Source organism: Lupinus angustifolius, chromosome LG09 (assembly GCF_001865875.1).
Source record: "Lupinus angustifolius cultivar Tanjil chromosome LG09, LupAngTanjil_v1.0, whole genome shotgun sequence".
Taxonomy (NCBI): Eukaryota; Viridiplantae; Streptophyta; class Magnoliopsida; order Fabales; family Fabaceae; genus Lupinus; species Lupinus angustifolius.
In genome coordinates, this window is record NC_032017.1 from 4,270,935 (window position 1) to 4,282,420 (window position 11,486).

The 11,486-nt window shown below is 28.2% G+C and overlaps 1 protein-coding gene across 2 annotated transcripts; it reads left to right on the forward strand.

Annotated features, from left to right (window-relative positions):
* LOC109356937 (palmitoyl-monogalactosyldiacylglycerol delta-7 desaturase, chloroplastic-like) lies at nucleotides 7,152–11,022 on the forward strand. Of its 2 annotated transcripts, XM_019600585.1 has the most exons (6): nucleotides 7,152–7,263; nucleotides 7,300–7,901; nucleotides 8,794–8,934; nucleotides 9,575–9,715; nucleotides 10,359–10,465; nucleotides 10,738–11,022. In XM_019600585.1, the coding sequence occupies exons 2-6, from the start codon at nucleotides 7,332–7,334 to the stop codon at nucleotides 10,952–10,954; spliced, it is 1,176 nt and encodes a 391-aa protein (XP_019456130.1). In that variant the 5' UTR covers nucleotides 7,152–7,263; nucleotides 7,300–7,331; the 3' UTR covers nucleotides 10,955–11,022. The 2 variants fall into 2 exon arrangements, with proteins under 2 accessions (XP_019456130.1, XP_019456129.1); XM_019600584.1 differs by having other exon boundaries at nucleotides 7,169–7,901.

The window sequence follows — 11,486 nt, forward strand, 5'->3', positions numbered from 1 at the left end:
AGTGTGGCTTAATATTATATCTTATTTTTCTTAGTAAATGTATTATTTATCATATGTTATATAAGTGTATGAGAGAATAATTTTAATAAAAAGTGATTCAATAATAAAATGTTTTTAAACTTTACAGGAAATTTTGGTTTAAAAAATTGTTTACATTTAAATTTTAACTTCACTAAAAATTGATGTTTACTTGTGTGAATATACATAGTTAATCATATTTTTATTATTTATGAAATAGATGTTGTATTGAAAAAGCATAAAACAAACACATTTCATTGTTTTCATTTTTTGGAAACAAAAATATATCAAATAAAACCAAGCATGAATTCTAATTTTCATTTCTTAAAAATGAAGACTGTTTTCAAGAAATGAAAATAGGAAATATTTTCACAAAGCAAACAGACCCTAAGTGATTTAAAGTATCAAGTGTTGTGCTCTGATTGAATTGTTACCATAATGGTCGTAGAAGTTTGGAATAGGTAAAAAATTGGTTCAGCTCAAATTGAGTTAGTCCCAAATAATTTATTATATAAGCAAAAACTATTATAAACAATAAGATGATAAACTCATAATAAGTAACATATAAAGATAAACTCAAATAAAATGAGACTAACTAAATCATAGATAAGATAATTCTCTATGAATCTAAATATTCTCTATGAACGATGTTGTGAACGACAAAATCTTCATATATATAATCAACATGAGAATGACCATCGATGTGAAAAGAAATTATTGTTATTATAATTCATCACTGTCAAAGAGGCACTACCGGAATAATCGTCAGTAGGAAGAGAAACCACTAGTATAATCACCATCGAAATAATCGTCAATGGGAAAAGAAATTTTCACTAACATAATTCATCAATAGGAGAGAAAAAAATATCACCAGAATGATCGTCGATGGGAAGAGAACTCGGTGGTATAATCACCATCAAAATGATCGTCAATGAGAAAAAAAACACCACTAACATAATTTGCCAATGAGAGAAAATGTATCACTGGAATGATTGTCGGTAGGAAGAGAACTCAGTGATATAATCACCAATGGATAAAAAAAAGGCATTACCAAAAATGACCATCAGTGTGAGGATTATCATATACATAAGATGACTAATTGAAGTTCTGAATTTTCAGTATCTCGATAGTGGAATTGTGGCCAAATAGGCCACGGAGGATGAAATCACTCTGATACCATGTAGAATGTTAAAATATTAAATGTTCGATTACTGATAGTAAAATTTGTGGGGAGAGACAATCATTTATCTTGAAAGAGATTAATTCTTTATTCAAAAGTATAGATGACAAAATGGGCAACGTCCACAAGCACGCCTGCATGGCCAACATTTTTTTGTGGGCATGACATACAAAATTTTCCCATTTGCCCATTTCACTCTGCTCGTTTCGCCTGCCATGCCCACATGCATTTCCATGAGCAATGCGGGTGGCCCGCAGGTATAACTTAAGAAGAAAATTAAGACAATTTCAAATAAATTATGATGTAATGTGATTTTTAAATCCTAAAAAAATTGTAATCTAATGTAATTTGTTCAACTTCACATAAAATATCAAAGTTTTTATTAATTTTTCCTCTTTAACTATTTAATTTAATTTATTTTTATTTATGTTGTGAACTTCTTTATTTTTTTAATTATTGAACAATGTTTGCGGGCCCTCGCATGCCTATTAGCCCATTTTAAAACGAGTAGAATATTGAATTTTGACCATTAAGACAATACACTCATGCATGTCCCTGTTTTAAACTTATAACTTCTAATTAAGGTGGTAACATCATATATCTAATATAGTTGTATTGGCTATTTATTTTTTGGATCATAAAACAAGTGATCTAATTTCTAACAACTCATGTGACTTCTAAAACTGATAACGAATATGAGCTTAATAAGTTGATATTCAAACGGTTGGCCTATAAGGGATAATGATAATATTATATGTTAACGTATAAGGAATGATTATGGTCCCAAAACACCAAATTAGATAGAAAACGAAGGTCCCAAAATGAATTTAGGATTTTGTTGAATAAGTTCATCATACCAAAACTCTCTCCAAAAGGTATACGAAATGAGTAGATCTGAGAACATCGATTCAGGTATGACTCTCTATCCTTATTTTATTATGTGTGAAAATCATGATATTCAAGATCCTAGGATTAGTATTTCATCAATCATTAGGAAAATTCCAAACAAGTGGTATCAGAGCAAATTTCTGAATTTTATGATTCTCCATTAAAGCTATTTTTCCTCCATTTTATATAAACCCTAATTTTAATTTGGGGATTTATACTTCCACTATGAAAATTGCAAATTTTTTGAATACATTGTGTTTGCACCATTATTATATTTGGTGCAACAATTTTTCTTTTGCAGTAATGATTAATTGAACCATTTTATGTTATTTTTTTATTAAAGAAACATTAACATAAAATTTTATATTTTTCACTTTGCAATATCTGATGTGTGATATCATGGAGCTATGAAGGATTATTGTATATGCTATGTGAAAAGTGGTTCAAAAACTTTTTTAATTAAAGAATATATTTCCATATAATTGATTTCCATTAGATTATCATATTGTGCATATACATATATGAGATTTTATAGATTGAAATTATTATTTCCACTGTCGTGATCTTCTTCAATAATATTTCTTTCCAGCTTCTATGCATATAATATGGATATAATATGAATGGATATGTATCTGTTTATTCTAGATTTATTTGATAGTGTTTTATATTTGCGTTTCTTTCTTCAATCTGAATCCAATTTACATCTAATAACACATTGCATCCATCTTTATTTGATTCTTTATTTCTCACACTACATAACAATTAGATCATTGCACAACATTTCATAATTATACTTTATGATTAGTTAAGTTTACCACTCTTTGGAATCTATAAATTAATATTTCATTTAATCTTTAATATAAAAGTTCCACATGATTATACTTTTTTTATAAACTTGAAACCATTACTTTTTACTTCGAATGTGTTAGAATGAACCTTACATATATTAGATCTCCATTGCACGTAGGTAAATTAATATATGATGACATAAATATTTAAAAATAACTAACATACTTTTAGTGAATATTGATGACAAAAAGATAATACAATATTTATTCTAATTTCTAGTTTTTTTTTATTATTCACTTCTTATTCCTAGTCTCATACTACATAACTAGTATTATTAAACTTAGACTAATTATTAACTCACTTAAAGTATTGAATAAATGAGTCATTGATCGAACTAATGGGACAATTAGTCATTAATTGAACTAGTTGGCTCAGTTCATATTAAAAGAATATAATAAATTCTTAATCAAACAATATTTAATAATTCTTAATTTCAAATATAAAAAATATATCATTGCACGAGTATCTCATTAAACAACTAATGAAGATTTTACTACAACAAAATGTAACAAATAAGTTGAAAATATTATCAAATAACATAATTTACGCTTTAATCACAACAAAAGGACACAAATAAACTTTAAGTTTAATTTAAGCAACAAATGTTTTGTTCCAACATAAGCTAACAAATAACAACTATAATTACAATAATAATAAAGGTAATTATAAATAAGTTGAAAGAACCTCATTTTTCCCTCTCAAACTGATATTGTTTTAACATTATTTTACAATTGATTGAATTGACCGAATCGAACCGACTAAGTCATCAATTTTATGTTCAAAATGATCGAGTCAAACTATTCATACTGATTTTAATGCATAACTGATAGAAAGAACGACTTAAACTATCCAAATGCCTGATTTCCAGTCAGACAAACGAATCGGCCGATATTAGGCGAGTTTAATAATTATGTCCTCAATAATGACAAACAAGATGCACTATAATAAAAATAAAATAAACGTGTACCATTATCTTAGATTATAGAGAGTGACCAAGTTTGTTGGAAATGATGTAAGAAAGGTCGCACGCATAGATAAGCATGGAAAATGCAAAGATTGATGCCTTTGTTTCAGCAGCCATGTATCTATGTATCACACTTGTTGTGTCTTCTTGCTTTGTTACCAACTTTAATTCTTTGTTGTGTTTTTGGAATAACCCAAATATTGTCTTGAGTAATAAATAGTAATGACGACATAAGTTATACTCAATGATGTAAAAACTGTACCGTACCGGCTGGTTCGACCGGAAAACCAGTGAATTGAATCCATAATAAGTACGGTACAGATGCTGAACCTGCCAAGTAAAAAACCGGTAAACCAGCCGGTATTTGACTAAACCGGAAAAAACTTAAAAACCCATTATAAGGTAACTCATCTTTCCAACTCTTCTTCAACACTTCAAGGCACATGCTTCCAAGGTGTACTTAAATTACACATTTTGGTTTCTAACATTCGTGTGTAATTTTAGTGACATTTGTGTAATCTTGGAGTACTGTCTGAAGATAGGATTTGGTGCAAAAATATAACCTCGATATGAGACAACTTTGACTCCTTGATGTTAAATGTTAAAACTCCAAATTTATTTATTTTGTAGAGTGAGTTGTGAACTTGTGTCATTTATTTATATTTTGTGGTTGTTAAGCGATACTTTTGGATTGATATATGTTTTGTAATTTAGACTTTGAATTTGTTAAAGACTTAAAGTTGTTTATTTATGTGAATTTTGAGTAGATTATGAATATAAATTATAAATTTGAGTATCTACCTATTTGATTTTTTTTATAGGTTTATATATATAAATAAATATAAGCAGATATGTCCGGTTTAACCGGCATGCGGTTTAATTACTGAACCACCAGTTGAACCATTGTACCACTATATCAGTACCCACCACTATACCACTATATCAGTACTCTGACCGGTTTGATAATCGATACGGTTTTAACAACACAAGTTATACTTCAATATAATAAGTGGATATGTTTATAGAAATTTAACATGTATATAAAATGATATATTTTAATTATTAATTATTGGTTTATAAGTAATATATTTCATTTTCTTATAGTTATAAAATTCAATATGAATATATATCATTACTCTTTTTTTTATCGAACAGTGTAAAAATGTGATAAGTGGCAACTGAGAAGACCTAGGCCAAAGTGTAGAAGAAAATATTAGAAGATAGTAAATGAATACATGCTTTATCGATAAGCATATTTAATCATAAATGATATAGTAAATTGTATAAATATCCTCCGGTGAAATTGTATAAATTGTATTATTTTATCTACTTATACATGCATGAGAGATAAGTGTAACATTTTAAACAAAAAATTGTGATAAATGTAATTAATGTAAACAAAATATGATATATTATTAAAAAAATTCAAATAGTATATGAGTCAGTATTTATTCATTATTTTTGGGTTGTTATAATATAGTGTAAGAGTGATTTATACAATATATTCTTGCAATTATTGATGCATTTTGCGAAGAACCAAAATAATGAAGAGACATTGATTATTATACTATTTCGACTTGTTTCTACACTATACTATATTTTGTTTCTTAATTATATTCATTACATTTTTTGTTTAAAATCTTAACCTTATTTTTCATATAGGGATAATTAGTGTAATGTATGAATATAAATAAGAGTAATTTATATAGTTAAAAAAATGTGATTTATATAATTTTAATACAACTCATAACTAATGTGAATATAATTTACTCATAAGATTTAGATGTCCTTTAACTTCACATTTTGTGGGTGAAAAAGATATTTAAAACTATGAGCTGTAATTATATTGTGTTTATTGCAATTAAGAGATGATTGAATTACACATACTTCAAAAAACATAAATTGCAATAATGGTAGAATGGAAAGTATAAGAGAAGAATTGTATTTCTACCTATTTGTGAATTAGATAATTTTTCAAATGGTGACCTTTGAGCTCATTTATTTAAGTTTTTTCATGTAAAAAAACCTTTTTCTTATAAAAAACTGAAATTGAGAAGCTAAACACACACACAAATGAGCTCAAAAGTCACCATTTGAAAAATTATCCAATTCACAAATAGGTAGAAATACAATTCTTCTTTATACTTTCCATTCTACCATAATTTTTTTTTAACAATCACTTTTGCTTCTTTTTTTCTTTCTTTTTTAAATAATTCTAAACAATCATGCTCTTTATATGAGACATGCAAAATTTTCATTATCTTGTTTTAGACCAAAAAATAATAGACTAGAGAAAGTTTTGCGACTCTTATATACATTTATATTTATTTATGCAATTTCATTTTTTTATTTCCATGAAATCCTCTAAATTTCTTTTTGTTTAAGATACTATTAGTTATAAATTTGAAAATAAAAAGAAAAGAAACTTTATCTTAGCATTGAAAAACATGATCTTATTGGGTGAATCTCATTCTAAAGGCCAATAGTATCCTCAACAATGACAACATCGCCCTATCCTCTCTTTCATTGTTTTCTTCGTTTACATTTAAGCCTTTAACTTCACCCAAACTTTTATTCCAACCCACTTTTCCAAATAATAATGATATATCTCTACAAAATAATCACTATAAATTTTCCTAACTTCTAAATTAATTATTAATAAAAATATTATTATTTTGATAAAGTTATCTACTCATAGCCAATAACTAACGTGTTGGTCTAATATTGTAAGACTCCGTTAGATTTCCAAGATAATCAAAAGATCAAAAATTCAATTCATGTGAGTGACACTTGTTATGAGGAACAACCATGCACTTGAAAGAGATTAATTTTTTACCAAAAAGCAAAGTGAACCCCTGACAGTACCAAAAAAATAGCCAATATAACATTTTCAAATACTTCCCATTTATAATATGATATATCACTTTAATTTCCTAAATGACTACCACCCTCATATGTCATTTGGTTGATTTTAAAGTGAAAAAATAAATCCAAGAATCAAACTTGGATTGCATTATCCACATTCATATTTTATCATCATCGATTCTTTAAAAAAAAAGAATAAAAATAAATTTTGAATAATATATTGATCATATATAAATCTTTATATTAATAATATATATATATATTACACTCTATTATTTCTAGTCGGAATGACTTCCACCCCCAATTACTTTGGTTACTTTGATTATAAAGTGAAAAAACAAATCCATGAATCAAACTTTGGTGCATTTGGATTATAATTTTTTTCATAAGTACCACAAACTGTGTGCTACCCCACACCACATAAAACCACACACCCAAACCCATTTCAAAGCCTTCAATTCACTTCACAAGCCACAACTTCAGATATTACAGTATCTTTTTTTTGCCATATAAAAAAGGAGAAACAAAAAGGGGAAAAAAACTAAACAGAATCTTTTATTCCCTTCCATGGCCCTTATCACTTCTCAACCAAAAAACCCAATTCTCAATCACTTTACCACCTTTCACAGAGCAATTCCAAGGTTAAACAAATCTGTTATTGGTCTTGGATCATTCTCTAACAATGCAAAACCTATTAAAGTTTCTAACTTTAACTCAAACTCAACCAAATTCTCCATAAAAAACAACCCATGTAGCCTTAAAGTCATAGCAGCCAATGCAGCATTTTCAGAAATTTTTGAGCCACAAAAACAACATGGGCCTAATAATTTAAAGAAACCCAGAAAAATTTTGTTTTCTGATGTAGAAGTTACAAGAGAAAAAGAAGTGTTCTTTGGAAGAAAATGGAGTACATTGGATATTGGAACTGGTGTTATTGTGTTATCTATGCATGTACTTAGTCTTTTTGCACCATTCAATTTCAATTGGTCAGCTTTTTGGGTTGGTGTGTCACTTTATGTTGTGACTGGTCTTTTTGGTATCACACTTTCTTTTCATAGGAATCTTTCTCATAAGAGTTTTAAGGTTCCTAAGTGGCTTGAATATTTCTTTGCGTATTGTGGAGTTCTGGCTCTTCAGGTACAATTTTGTTATTTCAAATCAATGGTTTCATTCTTTTCACCTGAGTTTGGGTACTTAATCATGGGTGAAATAAAGTGAATAATCATTTGCAATAACAGTTTTAGTGGTTGTGATGCAAATTGAGACTATTATGGTATGAATTTGTATTTTATTAAAAAATATTTTTTATGCAGCCCAAATGTGATCTTATATGCTGCAGTTTCCTTATGATTAAATATCATACCACAACTAGTTACAATGCTAACTGTAACCGCAATATTACGGCTGTCATTTGCAATTTAAATCAACGTCTCGTGTTATAGGAAGAATATTAAGATGGGATGGTCATTAGATTGAAGGAAGAAGCTAACATTTGATAATAGTTGTCATTTTCATCTTGTATGTGTACCATTTTGAACCATATATGTACTATTAGATATGGGATAGAGATCACTTGTCCTAAACTAAACGGTGTCTCACTTCATGTCTCAAGTCAATCAGATTGTTCCGTTTTATTACTTTTTGTTGTTAAATTTTTTATTTTATCCACATGTTAATATATTATTAACTTGAGACAGAGAATGAAACATTGTTTAATACAGGTGATCCTATCATTAGATATGTGGATGTTCCTTACTATATTCTATATCATTTTATATTTCTTTTCTCATATCTTACTCTTTGTTGGTATTCATGCTTCTTGGTAAAGTTTTATTATTTTGATTATATTTTAAATAAATAATGGAACATTATATTGTTTAATTTTGCTCCATTGCATCTATTTTCATTAATTCAAATATACACTTAGTTTTGTTTTTTTTGTTGTCTTTTTCTTCATGATTTTCTCTTTGGTATTTTGCCCGAATAAAATATAAAAAAATATTTATTTCTCTATTTTTGTGGCATGTAGGGGAACCCAATTGATTGGGTGAGCACACATAGGTATCACCATCAGTTTTGTGAGTCTGCTAGAGACCCACATACCCCTACTCAAGGATTTTGGTATAGCCATATGACTTGGCTCTTTGATACCAATTCTATCACAGAAAAGGTATCAGACCCTTATCTTATTATTTAGTAAATTACAGTAACACTCCTTTATTTTCAGTAAATTTATATAAACATCCTATCTTTTTTTACTCATATATAAATCACTCCTAATATTTTTGGTATATTATACTGACTACCCATGTGGGAGCTTTAAGTGTAATCTTTAAAAAAATATTATAAGTGTAATTAAGTTAAACAAAATATAGTATTATGTATAGACAAATTCAAATAGTATAAGAGTTAATGCATGTTCATTGTTTATGGTTCGTTACAAAATAGTATAAAGTTGATTTAAACAATGTGTCCTTAAAATTATTGATGCATTTTGTAACGAACCAAAAAGAATGAAGAGATATTAACTCTTATACTATTTAGATTTGTCTCCAATATATCATATTTTGTTTAATTTAATTATGTCAATTATATTTTTTTGTTTAAAATATTACACTTATCTCTTATGGATAGTCACTATAATGTATGTATATAAATTATGAGTATGAGAACAAAAAAAAAGTGATTTATATAATTTCACTACAACTCAGAGGATTTAACATACTTTATCATTATTATTGTTTGTTTGGGTTATGCTTTTTTGTCTTTTAGAAGATGACAATATTAATCTAGTTGTAACAAATATGTAGTATGGAGAGCCAAACAATGTTGTTGACTTGGAGAAGCAATTCTTCTATAGATTTATGAAAAGCAGTTATATTTTCCATCCACTTGCTTTGGGAGCACTTTTATATGCCATTGGAGGATTTCCCTTCATTGTTTGGGGAGTGGTATGGAAATTTCTTCATTTTACTTTTAACATAAAGTCTATACTTTTACTATAGAATTCAAGGTTTTATTTGCAACCGCGATCTTATGATTTTGACAATCTAGTCATACATGTTCTTCAATTGTGACCATAATCATAATTTAAAGCTTAAGTCGTTTAATTCATTAGAATTAGAGTTTGTGAAATACTATTTTTTGACGAGTTGATTCCTTGTTTGAGTAATGATTTGAAAGTTTTCTTTCATCTTACTTTCTCTATTTTCTTTATAAGTAAATATTCGAATTGACCCTTGATAAAAATGTATCCTTGATTTTAGGGTTTGGTGAGGTTGGATTCAATGAACTTGGTTATTTGAATAAGTTAAGTGAAGATTGAACGACTTACACTTCAAATACGATTTTCATCAAAGTTATTAGATCTTTATCCAGCTATTTGAAATCGCCAAAATCACTAAATCCAAAGTCATTGAATCATTTACCCTTATTTTCTCCCTTAGAAATACAAAATCCATCATGGTCTTTAATAATTGCACATGCTGATGAAAATAGTCTCTAATAGTGTGACCAATATGCCCCACAAGTTTATTATGAAAATAACTACTAGTCTCTAATTTTACACTAAACTTGATAGTTTTATAAATGCAGGGTGTAAGGATTGTTTGGGTATACCATATAACTTGGCTGGTAAATTCAGTTTGTCATGTATGGGGTTCTCAAGCTTGGAACACAGGAGACTTATCAAGAAATAATTGGTATTTCACATTTAAATTCTTCATGGTTTCATAAACTAGCTAAGTTCTAATAATATCTATACATTAACAGTGTAAAGATTTATACACAATTAACATATTATTCACCATTTATTTGTATTACTTTTATTTAAAAGTCAATGATGATTGAAAATGAATAGTATATGATACAAATGACTTTGTAAAAAAAAACTCTTACATTGTCCATGCATACATTTTTCTCTCTAAGTTCATATGTTATTCTTAGACTAAAATATGAAATTAATGAATTATAGGTGGGTGTCATTATTTGCATTTGGTGAAGGTTGGCACAATAATCACCATGCTTTTGAGTATTCAGCAAGACATGGCTTAGAGTGGTGGGAATTAGACATGACTTGGTATGTAGTGAGATTTCTTCAAGCTATTGGGTTAGCCACTGAGGTTAAGCTACCCAATGAGAGCCACAAGCAAAGAATGGCATTCAATAATAATGGTGGAATAGCTACATGAATACACAATTTCTTTTGTTCAAAACCTTGATTATAAGAGGATTTGAGAGGTGCATTTGTTAATAATACAAGGGTGTTTTAGTAGTTAATATATAAGTCTTCTCATCATTATGAATAATCATCACTAGTAAGATGCAGATTCAACTTCAGCATCTGGAACCAGTTATTCATAACATCGCCGATTTAGTAACAAAAATTGGATGGCTGACTTCCTGGCCAAGCTTAGTTTGAGTCTCAAGGTCTCTTGGATGTTCTGGGATACACCACCTGTAAGAATTTCATCTATCCTACATATGAATTTGTACCTTATGTTTTAGTTTGGTTGTTTTTTGTATTTCCGTTGTACCAAAAGAAATATACTAGGCAACTTGGTTCATGATTCCCACAAGATCATATAATAGAGTAATTTTTCTACTTATACATATGCTCACGCCTGAATATTATTATCATGGTCACCACTACACCATTACGGATCCCACCATCATATCAATGTCATCATTATTTAGTAAGCATCAGACTTTAAATGGGATAAT

Bases quoted from the DNA above. Each gene is read 5' to 3' on its own strand.
- LOC109356937 (XM_019600585.1), top strand. From the start codon at position 7,332: ATGGCCCTTATCACTTCTCAACCAAAAAACCCAATTCTCAATCACTTT. The intron at 8,935-9,574 runs GTATCAGACCCT...ACAAATATGTAG, and splicing joins CCAATTCTATCACAGAAAAG to TATGGAGAGCCAAACAATGT. The intron at 10,466-10,737 runs GTATTTCACATT...AATGAATTATAG, and splicing joins GACTTATCAAGAAATAATTG to GTGGGTGTCATTATTTGCAT.